The sequence below is a fragment of the Ochotona curzoniae genome, unplaced genomic scaffold (genome assembly GCF_017591425.1).
Source record: "Ochotona curzoniae isolate NIBS_2020 unplaced genomic scaffold, NIBS_Ocur_1.0 contig_2688, whole genome shotgun sequence".
Taxonomy (NCBI): domain Eukaryota; kingdom Metazoa; phylum Chordata; class Mammalia; order Lagomorpha; family Ochotonidae; genus Ochotona; species Ochotona curzoniae.
This window is the reverse complement of record NW_024465553.1, coordinates 7,271,727-7,290,118: the sequence shown is the minus strand read 5'-3', so window position 1 is coordinate 7,290,118 and position 18,392 is coordinate 7,271,727. Positions and strand designations below refer to the sequence as shown.

Genomic DNA, 18,392 nt, shown 5'->3' with positions numbered 1-18,392 from the left:
GTTCTACAGAAAAAACTCAGGCAGATACGGCCACGGGAAGGCCTTCAGGCGAGGCCTTGCACAGCATACAGGTCCAGCACATCCAGGAGGGATGTGCAGGTGTAGGCACGCACCTGCCGACCCCCACTCTCCACCATGGCCCCGGGGTCGCTGTGATGCGTGGAGAACACATGTCCGGAAAGAACACGCAAACTCGCCTGGTTTGGGCAAGAGACGAAAAACACCCAGGCCCCTCCTCCACCTGCAGCCCACAGGCCAACAGGCACACCGACTGTCGCTGGCTGCGCCAGGCAGGGAGCCGACCCCAGGGTGAGGCCACAGCCCACCAGCCAGCCCTGTCCTGGGAACAGACAGGAAGCACTGAAGGTGACATTGACTCCAACAGGGTCCTAAGAAAAAAAGACCTGCACCAACACGTAGCCCGCTGGCTGGCTGTGTCCCCTCCCAGGCTGAGACAGCAGGTGCTCAATCCATGCATGCATGAAGACAGGAGGAGTGGAGGAGTGAGGAAGGCGGGTGCAGAAACTGTCGCATGGGCTGGAAGCAGAAGTCGTGGGGACAGACGCTTTGGTAAAGATGGTGGTGGGGTGGAGGCAGGGGGCTGGGGAATGCCAGAGCGGGGCATTTGGGGAATGAAGTGGCAAATTCTGTCGCCGCCCATGGAAACCCACACCAGGCTCTTCTGGCTCTGCTCCTTGCCCATCGGCTGCTCCCACCTGAGGAAAGCAGTGGACAGAAGTGCTGTCCACTGGGGCAGTGCACAGTGCTCGGCCTGGCTCCACACCGGGCGTCTGGGGACCTGTCTCCTCTGCCTACATCCTGCCCCTCCCCCTCCAGGTCCCGCTGCACCTGCCCAGGGAACAGAGACCACCGGGTGGGCTGACTTCTTGAACACAAAACCCAGGACATGTCAAGGTTAAGATCAGCGCACTTAAATATAGGCAGGTTGCACCGAAGGAGGCGTGGGGGGAAGCAAGGCAGTGGAGTGTGGGAGGGACAGAAGAAGCAGAAATGACCATGTACAGGTGTCTGCAAGAGGCCTGACCTGCACACGGGGCTGCCCTGCAGAGCGGGGCTGGAACCGCAGGTCTGGCCTCAGGGTGTTCAGTGCTGGCATGGACTGAGAGCTGCACTCGCCCAGGAGGAGCCACGATGCTGGGCCATTTTCCAGACCAGCCCGACGTGAGCCAAGTCTCTCCAGTGTGTATGGCTCCGTCTGCCCTGTGGCCACCAGGGGGCACCACAGGGCACCACAGGCCACTGTGTCCCCAGCTCTCTTTGAATCACACCGACTAGGTTTTGAAAAACAGCTGTAGTCTTTTTCTTACTTTCTGCACAAACATTTCTACGTTGTGAAAGATTAGGTTCAAAAAGTCGGGGCATAGTGGGTAACACTATTGCCTGCAAACCTGGCCCCCACGAGCTGGGGATCAAGTTCTAGCTGTTCCAATTCTGATCCAGCTCCCTGCGAACGGCCTGGGAAAGCCGAGGAAGATGGCCCACGGGCCTGAGCCCCTGCACTCCAATCAAGCTCTCAGCTCCTGACTTCGGCCTGGCCAAGCCCTGGCCATTGCAGTCATTTGAGAAAAGATCCAGAAGATGGATGCTCTCTGTCTCTTCCCCTCTCTGTAACACTTCCAAATAAATACATCTTAAAAAAAAAAAAAAAAAAAAAAGCCTGGAGCAGTAGCCTAGTGGCTAAAGTCCTCGCCTTGCACACACCGGGATCCCATGTGGGTGCCGGATCCTGTCCCGGCGGCCCCGTTTCCCATCCAGCTCCCTGCTTGTGGCCTGGGAAAGCAGTCAAGGGACCCTGCACCTGCATGGGAGACCTGGAAGACACTCTAGGTTCCTGGCCTTGGATCAGCTCAGCTCTGGTCATGGCGGCCACTTGGGGAGTGAATCAACAGATGGAAGAGCTTCCTCTCTGTATATCTGACTTTCCAATAAAAACAAATTTAAAAAAAAATTTATACAAAAAAAAAAAAAAAGAAAGAAAGAAAGAAAAAGGGGGCAGGGGGCGGAGAGAGCGAGCATCGTGGCACCTGCTAAGCCTCGGCCTGTGATGCTGGCATCTCACGCTGCGACCAGGCAGGCAGCAGACCATGGCTCAGGTGCCTGGGGCTGCCCCCTCTATGCACACACGGGAGACTTGCACTGGGTCCATGGCTCGTGGCTTCAGCCTGGCCCATCACGGGCATCTGTAGACCTCTAACTGTCACTCCACCTTTCGAGCAGCTGACAGGAAGAGGGTCGGCGCTAGCGAGGAGCCTCCCCGAGAGCCGGCAGCTGGGCCGTGCCATCCCCTCCACTGGCCTGCAGAGGAAAGGGCTGGGGCGAAGACCTCCGGAGGCTAGGGTCCCGGGATGCCTGTGGGGGGGTCCAGAGCCGCCCCTCTTCCTGCCCCACCAAGCCCCAGCTGCACAACTCCAAACTGCTGAGGCAACGATAGATTTCCTTCCCTTTCGGGAAGCTCGGGAACCCCAACAATGGAAAGCTGCACGCCAAGAGGAAACGCGGGGCGGCCACGGGAAGCCCCAGGCCCGGGGCCCCTGCCCACCTCTCGTTGAGCTCCTTGAACTCCAGCTCCAGGTTGCGATGCAGCGTCTTGAGGCAGCTGTGCTGGCGGATGAGGGCTTCATACTCGGCGCACTGGCGCTCGTGCAACGCGCCCAGGCGCTCGTGGTCCTGCAGCAGCGCCTCATGCGCCGCCGTCAGCCGCTCCTGCTGCTCACGCAGGCCCTCCAGCTCGCCCTCCTGGGCCGTCTGCTGGCTCTGCAGCAGCGCGTACTGTGCTGTGAGCGAGGCGCTCTGTGAGCTCAGCGCCGAGTTCTCCACCTGCACAGGGATGTCCAGAACACACCTGGGTGGGACTAGTGAGCAGACGCTAACCAGACAGGGGACAGACGGCCCAGCACACGGGGCTGGCACCTGCCCGCTGCCTGCAAACACGCTCTTGTGGGGGAAATAACGTCCTTTCCCAGGATAACCTCCCCCAGGGCCCTCCATGACTCGCTCTGCAGGAAGCAGGAGACCAGAAAGTCAGCAAGGCACTAGAACCCCTGGATGAGGCCATCATCCAGCTGAACGTAATTGCAATTTACAGAACACCCCAAAAACACAGGAACCCAAAGAACCAGAACGACCTTGATGTGAAAACCTAAGGTTTCCTGAGAAAAAAAAGCACACGCCAACAACCCACTTCCATGGGCTAACAGGTCACCCCAAATCCACCCTCTCTGCCACTGTCCTATTTACTGCCCATGTCCCAGAGGTGACACATGTTCTAACTTTCCTCAGCAACTGCCTGGGTTAGTGACAAATTGCTTTCCCACGATCTACTCAGCAAAGATGAACCTGGGCCTCCTGGGTGGCCCCAAACCCTGTGCCCCCTCCACCTCCCTCTCTGAGGTTTGCAATTCATCCAGCAGGCACAGTAGTTCAGACACTGTCTGGGTCCCAGTCCCAGCTTTGCAGTGATAATGCGCCCAGGGAGCTAGCAGATCATGGCAAAGGAGACAGGGATGGGGCTCCTGGCTTCCGGCTTCAGTCTGGCCCAGCCCAACTCTTGGGGAATCAACTGGACAAGAGAAGAACCCCCCCACCCTTGCTCTCTCTTTCACATTAAAAAAAAATCAGTAAGAATAAAAAATGGCTAAGTACTATTTTTAAAATTCACATCATTATCTTCAAAGCTGGGTTCACTTTGCTGGGCTGCACAGTCCCCTCTCCTGTCCAAATCTCCACTAGGGCTGACAGGGACACGGGCAAGCACACAGGCCATCAGAGAAATGAAGCGGTCAGCCCACGCAGCCCAGCGTGCCACCACAGAACGTGGCTTCTGAACTCCATCCAGGCTGTGGCGGCAGGAGCCACGATCAGCGATAAAGCAGAGCCCCAAAGCCCCTGCCCTCCACATCATAATCGGTCTGGGGTCCTGGTGGGCTCTGCTGAGTGCCAGGAGGTGCACTGCATCCCGGGCGCACGCACTGTCCTGGCCTGCACATGCCACGCTCGCTCACCTGCAGCCTGGCCGTCTGGGTCTGCAGCGTGGTATTGTGCTCCTGCAGGAAGGCGCTCTGCTTCTGCAGGGTCAAGATCTGACTGCTGAAGGCCACGTTCTGGGTCTCCAGGTGCTGCAGCTGATCCTTCAGCAGCTGCTTCTCCGCCTGCAGGGCCGCATTCTAGGGGGACAAGGAGGCAGGTGCCACTCAAACTCCCACCGTGGGCTAAGCCCACTGGCCTCAGGGGCTTGGGGCTGCGAGACCCTCAACAGCTGCTGGTTCAAGTCCTGGCTGCTCTACTTCCCATCCAGCTCCCTGCTAATGGCCTAGGGAAGCAGCAGAGGATAGTTCAAGTCTGTGGGTCCCTGTCACCCACGTGGGAGATTCAAAAGAGGCTCAAGGCCCTGGCTTTGGATCGGCCCAGCTCCAGCTCTAAGTCTGCCTTACCAGCCCTCACCAGGGGAGACTGTAAGGCCCCTCATGATCAGAGGACATGTTCAGCCCGGCCAGGAGTGCCGTGTGGGGGTAGGCTAACGCCCTGTGTCCCATCAGCAGGCCCATGAACAGCTCAGGCCCCCCTGGGAAACGGCAGCCAGGGCTGCCCACTCACATTCCGCTCCAGTTCGATCGCCCGGTCCTTCACACGCAGTAGCTCCAGGGTGGCCTCCTTGTGGCCGGGCGCCCAGGCTTCCTTCTCCACCACAGGCTTGAGAGTGTTTAGCGGGGAAGGCCCGTCCTCTGAGGCCCGCCTGAAGACCTCACACTCTTTTCTCAACTGCAGGCCAGGCAACAAGGAGGCAGACTCGGTCAGCAGGAGCAAGCCGGGCTCGGAGCCCCACACTGTGGCCGTGCGGTAGGCCCCACGCTCCTCCCTGGCAGGTGCACCTGCCTCACACCTGCCTTCTGCACTCAGCGAAGGGCGCCACGACCTCTACCCTGCAGCTTTTCCGCTTCCTGGCCAGACACAGCAGGAAGGGCAGGGGCCAAGAACCTACCCATGGGCTGCCCCAGCCAGCCTGCTTTCCCGAGCCTCGGGTGTCTGCTTCACATGATGGAAGTGAGGCCGGGGAGGGGCACCAGGTGGGCACACAATGCCAGAGCTGCTCTGCTCCAGGCTCCGATTCACTGTTGCAGCCAAGATGCATGCCCGTGCTCCCAACATGGAGAAGGTGGTGGGAGCGCAGGGCCTGTCAGTGAAGTGTGCAGGCGTGTGCAGGCGTGTAAAGAGCATGCCTGTGCATGCCCTGCCAGGCCCCCAGGGCTCCTATCTGCCTCACTCCGAGGCTGCAGGCCTGAGGGTGCCTGGAGCTCATAGTCGTGTGGCAGGGTACCCATCAAGCATCCCTCAGACCTCACCAGCCATGTGTGATGCTGCTCTGGACCCTGCCTGCCACCTGCCCAGGTGCCTGCCACCTGCACCTGCCCCAGGCAGCGGCTGTCCCGGCTGCCGCTTTGCCACCTGCGGGAGCGGCCCAGGGACCTCACATCTGGTCGTCACACTGCCAGCCCTTACCGTCTGGAGCTCACTCTGCAGCTGGTGGTTCAGGCTCGCTTTCTCTTCCACCTGAGCTTCCAAGAACGCAATCTTCTCTTCTCTCCGCGCCAGCGTGGTCTGCAACACTGATTCACTTCTGCTCTCCAAGATCTTGTACTTTCTAAAAAGCACCAAGACACAACAGCATCAATGACATGGCCCTTTACTGCCAAATGCCCGGCTGCCAGCTGCTAATGCCACCTGCATCGCCCTGAAAAGTGCCGCAGCCAAAACCCACTTGGCCAACAAAGCCCTTCCTGGGGAATCCCTAAGCAGGCACACCCAGAAAAATCTCTGAATGGGACACCTCTGTTACAGTCACTGTTGTGGGGACCAACACGATGACAGCCATTTTCCCAATGGGAAAACAGAATCACGGGACGGTTAAGCAACAGGCCCAAGGGACGATGCTCAGTAAGCCATAAATGTTATCAGGCAGGCGGCACTTTGGGTTACAAGTCCAAGAGAGTGGATCTTCTTGGAAAATGAGATCTGCACAGGAAAAAGCTGTGATAAGGCAAACACTCCCTTCCCAGCCCCAAATCTAAGTAGCCTCTCTGAGAACTTAAGGAAGAAGACTGGGGCATAAGTCGGGACAGGGGTCGGCGCCCCGTGTCAGGAGGGCCGAGCGGGGGGGTTCGGCCGAGGCAGGGGCCCATCCTCACGTGTCTCCATGCTCGTCCTGCAGCAGCAGCTCCTTGCTGAGGCCCAGCTTCTCCAGCTCCTGGCTCAGCTGGTCCAGTTCACTGGTCAGCTGCTGGCTCTTCAGCTTCTCCAGCACCAGGTCCTACAATGCCAGGGACACGTGAGTGTTGATGGGGTCATGGCCACTGACTCCTGGTGGAGCAGCTATCTGGTGCCTCCTGGCTGCCCCAGGGGTACAGTCCACTCGGCCAGCAGGTAGATGGTCAAGGGCAGGATGGGGCCCAGAGGAGGGGAAAGGAATAAACGTTCCCTGTCTTCCTGGTGCTGGGAGCCCCTGGACCACGGGGCAGGCAGTCCCTGACTGTAAATGTGGCGCTCCCAGGTGAGGCTGGGCAGCAGCGGCAAGGTGGCTGCTGGTCAGCCCTAGGCCACGTGGGGGACACGGCCAATGGCCCCTGCTGTGTCTGAGCTAAGGTGGGCTGGCAGGGTAGGCTGGTGTGTTTATATGCAGGGTCAACTTTCAACACTTCACTGGCGTTGGGTGTGTTGGGAGGCGAGCCCCTTGTGAGCAGACAGAGGGCGTGCAGAATGGCGCCGCAGCTCACCTCTCGCAGGGTCATCAGAGTCCTCGTGTGCACGGTGACCTGCTTCGTGAGGTCCCGGTTGTCCCTCTCCAGCTCTTTGAGTTTGCTGGCCGCCTCGCGGCAGCGGGCCAGCTCCTTGTCCAGCGCGCGGCTCTCCTTCTCGGCGGCGCACAGCTTGGCGGTGCTGTCATCCAGCACGGCGTCCTTGAGCTCCACCTGCTGCCACAGTCGCTTCGTCTCCTTCTCCAGCAGCTTCTTGTCCTTTTCGAGCTGCGCCACTTCCTGCTCCAGCGCCTTCCTGTCCTCCTCCGCCCGCTGCAGCTGCACGCCGGCCAGCTGCAGGGCCTCCAGGTCCCGCTGCAGGGCCCGCCGTTCGGCCTCCAGCTCGCCCAGCTCCCGCTGCAGGGCCTGCGACTGGCGGCCGCTGCGCTCCAGGCCCTGCTGCAGCCGCTGGTTCTCGGCGCTCACGCTCTGGTAGCTGAGCTCCAGGCGCTCCGTCTGCTTGCTGAGGGCGGCCAGCAGGGCCACGTCGCGGCTCAGCCCCTCCTTCTCGCGCACCAGCTGCTGGTTCTCCTGCTGCACCTGTGCCACCTGTGCGCTGCTGAGCCGTGAGGCCTCCAGGGCGGCACGCAGCTCCCGGTTCTCCTCGGCCAGCTGCTCGTGCTCCTGCTCCAGGCGTTGGCGTTGCGCGGCCACGTCCTGCAGAGCGTCCAGGGACGCACGCAGTGCACTGTTCTCTTGCTCCAGGTCTGAGGCCTTCTCAGCAGCTGACTGCAGGGTGCTCACCTGCGCCTCCAGCTGCTTGCGCTCCAGCTCCAGCTGGCCCAGCTCCTGCTCCAAGGCCTCCACCCGCTCCGCTTTCTGCTGGGCATCCTGGCGCAGCTGCTGCACCTCCGGCTGGCTGAGCCGACTGGTGGCCTCCGCTGCCACCGCCTGGTGTGGCACTATGCACTCCCTCTCCGTGTCCTTCGTGCGGGCCTCACTGTTGACCTGCGACCTCTCCCGTAGCGACCGCATGGCCCGGCTGAGGTGGTCCTTCTCCTGCTCCAGGTCTTTGATCTGTGGGGACACACGGGGGAGACCCAGGCTGCTATGCCAACCGTTCCTGCGATTCAGACTGTCCGAACAGCCTGCACAGCCCGCTGCCTGGTCACCCTGCTGCTGTGCACCTGAACGGAACCCTCACATTCTCCAGGTGTAAAGCAGAGCCAGCCAGGCAGGAGGACACAGACAGCAGGACAGGGAGAGCCCAAGTCGGAGCAGTCAGGATGACACAGATCGCAAACGACAGCTCTCTCCCTTACCCAAACCTTCCAGCAATTTCCCTGGGCACTTGCTGTTGTGTCTCAGGCTGTTCCAAGTCCTTTCCTGCTGTAATCACGTTGCCCGTTTATCCTGTCCCCCCCTCCACCTTTAGCCTGCTTCTCCCGCATCTACAGCGTCAGCTCCTGCAGGCAGCCGTGCTCAGGGACCCTCACACAGTCCCACCCCACGGCTGGCCTCTCGGCTGAGGGTCCCTCCTGGGCAGAGTGCCATCTGTCCACCACGGGCAGAGGACACCATGCTTTTCTTCTCTGTCTACGGCTCCCGTGCAGAGGCTGGGGATACTCGCAGCTCTGCTGGCCACCCTCACTGCACACCTGGGATTGCCTTCCTCTCGTCCTCCGCCCTCCACCTTCTTCCTGCACATAGACCTTTCAGGGGAGCACGCCCTGAGCCCCTCACCTCGACACTTCGTCGAGTGGTTGGCCGGGGTTCCCTGCTCTGACAGCAGGGATGTGGAGGGCTGGCTCGTCCTGTGTCATGGGGCTGCCCTCAGCATGGTCCTTGGCCTGTGTCTGCCTCATGCAGGACGTACTCAGCTGTCTGACATTTCCTGGCAGGCAGAACCCACACCACGCCCCCACAGCGGGTGGGAACTGCTGGCTCCAGAGGCGACAGAAGCGCCACAGATGCGCGAAGCAGAACCCCGGAGTGGCTGCCTCCTCGGTTGCCCATGCGGCCGATCCCAGGAGCGGCACGAGGTGTGCGGCTCAAGGTGCGTGGCGTGGGCCACCTACCTGCCTGGCCCTGTCGGCCTTCAGGGTCTCCATGTCGCTCTGCAGCTGCTCCTTCTCCTGGATGAGCTCCTCGCTCAGGGTCTCCAGGTCCTGGCTGCTCTGCTTCTCCCGCTCCAGCTGGGTCTGCAGCTTCTCAATCTGCCCAGCCCAAGACCCGGCCCAGAGCCACCATCAGCCGGGCACGGTGAGCCGCACACAAACCCCTCGTCCCCATGTCTCCCCAAGGGGCAGCTGGGCACGGTGAGCCACACACAAACCCCTGGGTCCCACGCCTCCCCAAGGGGCCAGCCAGGCACAGCGGGCCACACACAAACCCCTTGGCCCCATGCCATCCCCTTGCCCTTTTAGCAGACACCCCATCCTGCCCGCCCCTTACCCCACGGCTCTTGCTTCCATTCTGGGCTTCATCCACTCCCCTCAGGTTCACACCACCCATGCCAGGGGCACCTCTGAGGGTCACCCTATAAACCTCACAGGCCTCCACTCTGCTCTCCTGGGCAACCCCATCACCCACGGCCCTCATCCATTGTGTTTCTCATGTCACGGGCACGTGAACCTGTCACCAGGCCCTGTCCTCTCCACCGCCCTGCTCCCTTCCTGCCCATCGCTGCCCAGGTCCATGACCAACAGTGCCATGTGTCACTCTGGCTTCTATGGGTGCTGTTCTTGCATAAACACGGGGCACCCATCACACCCCCGCCCTGCCTTGCTGGACCCCCACCTTTCCCTGCTGTCCCAGTGCACGCTCCTAGCTGGGCTTGCTGCAGGCCTGCGGGCCCTGGGGACTCATGGGTAACAGCTCTGGGACCCCAGGGACGTGGGTACAAGGACTACCATGCTTCCCAGCCCCTGGCAAGACACCCCTCGCCTTCACACACAGGCACTATCAGAGTCCCCCACTCTTCTCTGTGGCTCAAGGAATGAACTGTGATGTGGATTCTGTCACAGGGAGAGGAAATAGGCAGGCTGCCTGGGCCAGAGCCTCCAGGGGTCAAATCAGCACGAGCCGGCAAGCTGGGGCATACTCCGGGGAGGGGAGAACCGGGCCGAGGGGTCCCAAGGACCCGGTGGGTACGGGTTAGAGGGAGGAAGTCAGGATCGACTGAGCTGTCAGGCACACAGGCATCAGATGCTGGGACACCCTGGGCAATGGAAACAACAGGACTGGGCACGGAAGAAGCAGAACCACTTTGCCGAGTGGGAACCGACCCCTCCAGGCCAGGCCAGGGAAGGCAAGGAACGACCCAGAGGAGGATGATGGAGGTGGGACCCAGAAGGCAGATGTAAGGAACCGTGCTAGAATGGGGCACCCACAGCCGAGTCCTGTGTCCAAGGAGCACCTGCAGTTGGTGGGCTCCCACCTGGGCCAGGCCCCTAGAAACCTCTGGTCAGCTTGCCCACATCACTGTTTTTGGGGGTGCTGTTTACCTCCCACTTCTTGGGGGCATGGAGGCGAGTAGCTGGGCGGGGTCCCAGCCCCCTGCTGGGCAGGCTCAGCCATGGACACTCACAGGTGGGAAGAATCCAGACTTCTGAGCGCACCAGCTCAGTGAGTGACCCTGCCAGTGCTTTGGGTGCCCACCCTACCACGGGAATGTGGCCACTGCGGCACCCTCAGCTGCCATGGACCTGACCTGGAAGGACCAGCTCTGGCCTCTCCCCGGGGCCCTCCAACATCTGCAACCGTATCAGCCATGTGGAGGGGGAGGAACCGCAGGGTGAGAACCCAGCCTCAAATCGGGGTTCACATGCAGTTTTGTCACCCCACAAACCAGGAGGCTTGTTCGTCTGCATTCCAGGCAGAGCCTAAACTGCTGCATGGAAAGTCACAGGGACACACACACACACACACAGAGCCACATACACGTGTGAGCACACAGAGACTCATGTGTAACACGCATACACACGTGGACACACACACATACGTGTGTGCTCGCAGGTGATTTTCTCATTACAGTCACTCGCAGGCAGCACCAGATACCCAGCGCCCCACACCACTTCTTCCTCTTGCCTGGGGGCCTCAAACGCGCGTGTCACCAAGCCCTTCCTTTTCTTCCAGAGACCCCTGCTCCCCTCTATTGAGACCCCCTTACACTTCTCCCTCCCATCATCTAGCGGGTGTGGTGGCAACGCAAGAAGTATGGATTAGGGCTCTGCCCCAGTTTCCAAGCACAGACTCCTCAAACCCTAGGGATCTCTTAAGTGCTGAGTGCCTTTTTGTATGCTAATGAGATGCTGGGGGGGTCCCAGAGGGACTGAGGGGGACTGGTTGCTAGGAAACCAAGCCTGCGGAAAAGGGGGTGGGAGTGGAAGGAGGGTCTGAACTTGAAGATCGGAGAAAAACGCTGGAAGCTGAGGTCTCCCACATCCAGGAACACAAGCATAGAGTGACACCTTCAGAAGCCCCAAAGGGACGCCAGCACCCCAGTTCTCCTTCCCATCCAGCTCCCTACTATATGACCTTGAGGGCCGCAGGGACAGCCCAAGTGTTTGGGGTCCTTGCCACCCAGTAAGGCGACACAGATACAGCTCGTGGCTTTGGCCCGGTCCAGTCCTGGCCACTGAAGCCTTCCGGGGAATGAATCTCTCACATAGACTCTGATTTCAAATAACACCAACCAAAGAAGACCCAAAGGACAGGCTTAGGCGCTGCCCACAGGTGAGCAGGTGGGGGGCGTGGGTGGGAGGCCCCCACAGCCTCTCCTTCCGGCTATCCAGAGCAACAGAACAAACAGCAGCCAACTACAGCCCAGGTCGGGGTGGGGCACAGGAACCAGAGCCCAGGCAGACGCCCAGTGGGGTCTGCAAGATCCGGGGGGCCTGCTTCAGTGTGAAGGCCAGGTGTCGGAGCACAGGAGCGTCCACCCTACAGTGGGCACCCTGGCATCCCATGCTGCAGAGGTGGACAATGGGACTGAGCCACAGCCAGCACGCAGCCCAAAGCCACTCACTGCCCGCTGGACTGCGGTCACACCCACACACGTCCTCTGCCACGGGGCAGCAGCCAACAGCTGGAGGGAGGAGGCGGTCACCTTCTTGCTGAGCTGCTCATTCTCCTTCTGCAGCTCGGCGTACTTGAGGCCGCTCTCCCGCAGGCCCTGCACGGTGCTCTGTAGGCCCTGGTTCTCCTTCTCCAGCTTCAGGATGCGGCTGGAGGCACACTCGTTCAGCTCAAACACGAAGGACTTCCTGGAGGCTAAAACAGGACCAGGTCAGAGGTCACCATGCCTGGAAGGACTCCCAGCTGCCCCTCCCACCGCCATCGCCCACCAGCCGGGAGACCGGGACTACTCCACCGGCAGCACCTCGACCATCGCCCTCGGCCACCAGCCAGGGCTCATCCGGCTCTGCCGAGAGCTCAAGGAGAAGGTGGCTGGCTCAGCTGAGGAACCAGTGCCAAAGCCACCAACTGGGTCACTTATGGGAAGCATCTGCTCAGCAGCCTTACGGGGACAGCCAAGAGGTGCGTGCCCTGGGCCGGCTTTGAGCAGGACTGCTTTGTGGTATATGGCAGGAGTTGGCAGTGGACAGGCAAACCTGGCGCCCTTCCGCCAGATGCTCAACAGCAGACCTGCTTGCCCGCCTGCTTCACTCCCTCGCCCACTGGTCAGTGACACAAGGGCCATGAAGCCAGCCCAGCTCAAGCCGAGAGCTGGAGTGCTTGCCCTCGGAGGGGCCAGGACTTTGGGCCGGGTCTTTCCAACCCAAGAAACCGCATTGCACACATTCAGCACATGGAGTGTTTTCGGTTCGTGGGTAACATGCTGCTTGGGACACTCTGTACCAGTATCTGGGTTCCAGATCCACTGCCAAGCCTAGTTTCTTGCCAGTACACCTGCGAGGAGGCAGCAGGTGACGGCTCAAGCACTTGGGTCCTCCCCCGCCACGTGAGAGGCCTGGACTGGGTTTTATGCTCCTAGCTCTGGCTGCTGTGGCCATTAGGAGAAGGAATCAATGGATGGAAGTTCTGTCTCTGCCTTTCCAATAAAGCAATTATTCAAAATATTCTGTTAAAAAAAATCCATCTTCCAAAGAAAACACAAAACATGAGCACAATCAGGTTTTGCCTATATTATGCCAACACTCAAGCCAACATTATCCACTCAAAGAACAACCCACAAACCATACTGGACGGTGCAAGTCAGCAAGGTCTTCTGACCCCACCAGCCTGAATCAGAAAGAGTTCAGGATGGCCGGCCCGCCTGGGCAGACTGCACCACCTCTCTACTCCACCAGGGGGCAGCAGTTCCTCCCAGTGGCTGCAGGACACTGTGGGCGCCCACTCCAGGCAGTGCCAAGCCCCCAGGCACACACAGAGCCACCTGCTCCTGGGACCCTACAGAGAAAAGACACATCCAGCTGCCATCCACACCTTGCTCCTGGGGGTGCTCGTCGGAATTCTCAAAAACAAGTCTCAAGCCCCCTGTGTCATAAACGCCAAGTCATGAACTTGCAGTCCCAGGTGCCTGGAAATGATGACGTATGCTATTTTCAAACACGGGAACTGGCTCATTGTTTGCCGGTGCTGCAGCTTCCTGTTCTGGCACTGACTGCGCTCCACCCAGCCTCCCGGGGTCCACACCCACCTCGGGGTGCTGATGTGGGCAGCGGGGAACACCCAGGACGGAGAGCAAGAGGAGGAAGCCACAGGGAATCACCAGAGACCCCAGGCCTGCCGAGCAGCAGCCACTTAGCATCCGCACCCCGAAGACAGAGAACAGGCTACAGCCTCCCTGCCCACTTGGGCAAACCAGACAGTGCCAATGGGCATGCCCACCGCCAGCGTGGACAGCTCCTGCTACCTGAGGCTCCCAGCCACGGACAGACGAGCTGGAGATGCTATCAGGACATCCCCTAGGTGGGGAGGGCTGTGATGTCGGAGGTGGGGAGCTACAGAGCCAGGACACCTGGCAACACTTAATTAGCATCCTGCGTCCTTCCTCTCACCCACGGGACACGTCACACTGGGTTCCTGGGGTGGGGTCCCTACCATCGGACAGCTCTGCGTTCCTGGACAGCTGCTCCAGCTCCCAGCCCAGGTGCGCAGACTCGTTCATGCTCTGCTTCTGGGCCATCTCCAGCACCATGTTCTCCTCCAGCAGCTCCTCGATGCGCTTCTTGTCTGTGTCCCGGTCCTGGGGCATCAAGAGGGATGCAGGGAGGGCATGGGAAGAGGTGGGTACCTGCTCACTCCCCTCCCCCCCCTGCAAACGCCAGGAGAGTCACAACCCTTCTGGCGACACCCTCATCCAGCCACCTGGACAAACGGGGCTCCACGGGCCTGAGGCCAGGATCGGGTAAAGGGCGGCTCTGCCCAGAGGCCGCACCATTACACCATGGCCCAAGCCACACCAGGACTACACCTGCTGGGAGACCACCCCCCCACACCGCACCCTCACAGAATGGCGGGACACAGGACGTCCTGTGAGCTTTGGAGGCAGGATGGTACCCATGCACACCGGCCACCACGCTGCCCAAGTCAGCTCCGCTGCCACCGCCGCCCAGCCTGCGTACCAGCTCCACGTCATGCAGTTTGGATCGCAGCTGCAGGTTCTCCTTCTCCAGCTCGTGGACCTTGTCGCCCCGGGCGCGGGCGGCCGCCAGCTGCTCCTCCAGCAGGGCCTTGGTCTCAATGAGGATGATGCTGTCTTCCCTCAGCTCCTGGGCCGCACACACACACAGGCACAGGAGGACACTCGGGATGACACACACACACAGGCACACAGGCACAGGAGGACACTGGGGATGACACACACACACACACACACACACACACACACACACACACACACAGAGGCACAGGAGGACACTCGGGATGACACACACACACAGGCACACAGGCACAGGAGGACACTCGGGATGACACACACACACACACACACACACACACACACACAGAGGCACAGGAGGACACTCGGGATGACACACACACACAGGCACACAGGCACAGGAGGACACTCGGGATGACACACACACACACACACAGGCACAGGAGGACACTCGGGATGACACACACACATACACACAGAGGCACAGGAGGACACTCGGGATGACACACACACACACACACAGGCACAGGAGGACACTCGGGATGACACACACACACAGGCACACAGGCACAGGAGGACACTCGGGATGACACACACACACACACACACACAGAGGCACAGGAGGACACTCGGGATGACACACACACACACACACACAGGCACAGGAGGACACTCGGGATGACACACACACACACGCGCACACGCACAGGAGGACACTGGGGATGACACACACACACACACACAGAGGCACAGGAGGACACTCGGGATGACACACACACACACACACACACACACAGGCACAGGAGGACACTCGGGATGACACACACACACAGGCACACACACAGGCACAGGAGGACACTCGGGATGACACACACACACACACACACAGGAGGACACTCGGGATGACACACACACAGGCACACAGGCACAGGAGGACACTCGGGATGACACACACACACACGCACAGGAGGACACTCGGGATGACACACACACACACACACACACACACAGGCACAGGAGGACACTCGGGATGACACACACACACACACAGGCACAGGAGGACACTCGGGATGACACACACACACAGGCACAGGAGGACACTCGGGATGACACACACACACACACACACAGAGGCACAGGAGGACACTCGGGATCACACACACAGAGGCACAGGAGGACACTCGGGATGACACACACACACACGCGCACACGCACAGGAGGACACTGGGGATGACACACACACACACACACACACAGAGGCACAGGAGGACACTCGGGATCACACACACACACACACAGGCACAGGAGGACACTCGGGATGACTCGAGCTCCTAGGCGTCACACACACACACACACACACTCACACACACGACAGTGATATCGCAGCACAGTGAACCAGCACATACGAGTCCCACAAACACATCCCTGGTGAGTGGTTTCCGGGCAAGGGAAGGCGCCCGTGCCCCACGTCCCTGACAGGTCCCATGGTCCCTGAATTTTGTCCCTCCCAGTGCTGCTCAGCCTCCTGATGTGTGTGTAGGGGGGGAGGCTGCACAGAAATGCAGGCAGTGTTAGGTGGACACGGTTTCCCAGCCTCAGCGGGCAGGGCTTGTCATGCTCTCGGTTCACAGGGGGGTGGGCACAGCTGGGCATCAGGACTCTGTGGTCAGCAGACATGGTATGCATCAAAGGCTGGCACCCCGGGCTGGACTTGCTCACCAAGGCCCTAGACTCACCCATGTGCCCACTCCTGCCATCCCTAGCTGAGACCATGTCAGTTTTGTGGCCGTGCCTCCCCATTCCCCGTAGGACGGGTCCTGCCCACAGGTGAAGGACCACCAGGAGGCTCACGTCAGTGAGAGGCCCAGACCACTTGAAGGACAGGAGCCGGGTATAACAAGGGGCTTCCGTGCGCGAGGCACGGCTTCCCTGTCCCGGTCCCAGCAGGGCTCACCGACGGGCGAGCCCCAACATCGCTCAGCTCAAGCCCTGACAGCCACCACCCAGGCTGCCCCTCCGTCCACACCACCATCTCCTGTTGGCCCTTCCAGACCCAGCCCGCCCACACTGCTCCCTCTTTCCAGTGCTAGGGAGCCCAGGGTGTCCCAGGCCCCAAGTCGGGGTGCTCCCTGGGCAGCGGCTGGCTGGCCTGACCTTCTGAGACCAGGATCCCTGGGGACAAGCATACCCTGCTTTAAAAGCAAAGTGTTCAGTCGTGCCATGGGGACGTGGTGGCGGGCTGCAGTAGCAGCCAAGTATGCGAGCTGCCCAGCTTTGCCTGTCAGAGCCATTTGGGGAGTAAACCAACAGATTAAAGATCTTTCTCTCTGTAATCCTCCCTCTCAAATAAACAACAAACAAACAGGGCCACACTGGGCTAGGAAGAAGGAAGACCAAGCAGGGCTGAAAGGACCTCCTTTGGCGCCAAGGCAGGAGCGGAGTCAGGGGAGACGAGGCTGGGGGAGACCCCAGAAGCCTCAGGGGACGGCCACTCCAACCGCACCTTGGAGGAAGCGTCCAGGCGCAGTGCGTGGGCGCCCGGCCTAGCCGCCTACCTCCATGCGGGCCTTGTAGAAGTCCACGTCGTGCAGCTTCTCCTTGCAGCGCACCAGCTCCATCTCCAGCCTGTCCACGCGGCTCGCCTTCTCCCTCAGCGAGTCCAGCTCGTCTCGGTAGGCACGGGCAGACCGGGCGTCAGCTGCCAGCTGGGTGTTCTGGTGACAGGAGGGGGCGAGGCAGGGGGCCTCAGCTTGAGGCATTCCTGGGGGCTCCAGAGGGTAGGTGCCCAAAGCATGGTGTATCCAGGAAAAGCCAGCTCCTGGCGGTCCTGGGGTTTACTGGGCATGCTGCCAACAGGCACGGGCACCCTCCCTGGGCCATGCCCCAGGACACCTGGCTCCCGGGCAGGTGTGTTGCACGTGCCTGGAGTTGTACCCCTAGCCTTCCACTGGTCCCTGGACACACGGACGCGGGCCTGACACCCACCTCCTGCTTGACTTTCTGCAGCTCTAGCACCAGCTGGTCCACCTCGTGCCTGGCGTCCACAAGCTGCTCCGTCTTCTCCTCCCTGTGGGGGCGATAAGGAAGATGAATATGTGGGAGGGGCTGCCTCAGTGGGCCCTGGAGCAGGATGCTCCCTCTGCAGATCACAGCAAGGAGGGCAAGAGGTGGCGGCACAAGAGAGTCTGCCAAAACTCTGGACCCTACATTTGGGCATCTCCAATATCTGTCCTTGAACACCTCTCACTCACCACCTGCTCTGCCCTGGGCGTGCAGGGTAGGTGAGGAGACCCCAGCCGCAGCTGCATGGATGACAGTGCCAGCCACAGGAGATGGGGGGACTGGTGCACCCGCCATCCCGCCAAGAGAATGCCACTGGGGTCAACTCCACCCCCTCAATCCGGGCCTGTGTATGCAAAGCAGGCTGCTACTACAGACGGCCTATAATGTGTGGGCAGGGAGATGAGGGAGAGAACCCAGGCATGGTCACACAGCAAGCTCCAAGCTGTCCCTAGCTGACTGCAGGGCCCACGTCAGGGTCTCCTACACGCAGCCCCACATATGCAAGATGCTCAGCAGGCATGTTTCAACGACACGCCACAGGGGAGCAGGCGACTCACAGATCCTGCCGGACGCGCCTCAGCCGGGCCTTGGTGTCGGCCAGCTCCACGGCCAGATGCTGTTTGTCTTCACTGGACAGGCTGCTGGTGGGGCTGGGCGTGGAGTCGACGCTGGAGGACTTGGTGGGGCTGGGCGGCCGCTGTGCCTGCAGGTAGTCCCGTTCCTGGGTCAGGTCCACGATGAGCTGCAGTGAGCACATGGTGGGGTCACCAGCATGCTCCGGGGCCCCCGCAGTGCCCGGGCTCAGGCTAGAACACCCACGACCCGAATCACAGAATGCCTGGAGTGCAGTCGGAGCTCCAGCCCTGGGGACCCCAGCTTCCTGCCAACGCAGGCCCTGCGAGGCAGGAGGTCGTGGCTCAGCTGGTTCGCTCCCTGTCACCCACATGGGAGAC

The 18,392-nt window shown here is 60.6% G+C and overlaps 1 protein-coding gene across 3 annotated transcripts in view; it reads right to left on the bottom strand.

Annotated features, from left to right (window-relative positions):
- The window catches only part of CCDC88C (coiled-coil domain containing 88C), an 85,523-nt gene that overhangs the window by 15,016 nt on the left and 52,115 nt on the right, over positions 1-18,392 (bottom strand). For 2 of the 3 annotated variants that reach the window (XM_040975154.1, XM_040975156.1), the window contains exons 8-20: positions 17,997-18,181; positions 17,362-17,443; positions 16,932-17,090; positions 14,342-14,488; positions 13,818-13,962; positions 11,860-12,023; positions 8,828-8,965; positions 6,789-7,826; positions 6,204-6,325; positions 5,518-5,659; positions 4,615-4,779; positions 4,023-4,184; positions 2,561-2,838 (exon numbers count right to left, since the gene is read on the bottom strand). In XM_040975154.1, coding sequence (XP_040831088.1) covers positions 2,561-2,838; positions 4,023-4,184; positions 4,615-4,779; positions 5,518-5,659; positions 6,204-6,325; positions 6,789-7,826; positions 8,828-8,965; positions 11,860-12,023; positions 13,818-13,962; positions 14,342-14,488; positions 16,932-17,090; positions 17,362-17,443; positions 17,997-18,181 — 2,927 coding nt within the window. Of the gene's footprint in view, positions 1-2,560; positions 2,839-4,022; positions 4,185-4,614; positions 4,780-5,517; positions 5,660-5,698; positions 5,705-6,203; positions 6,326-6,788; positions 7,827-8,827; positions 8,966-11,859; positions 12,024-13,817; positions 13,963-14,341; positions 14,489-16,931; positions 17,091-17,361; positions 17,444-17,996; positions 18,182-18,392 lie in introns of all 3 variants that reach the window. The other variant, XM_040975155.1, reaches the window with a different exon arrangement.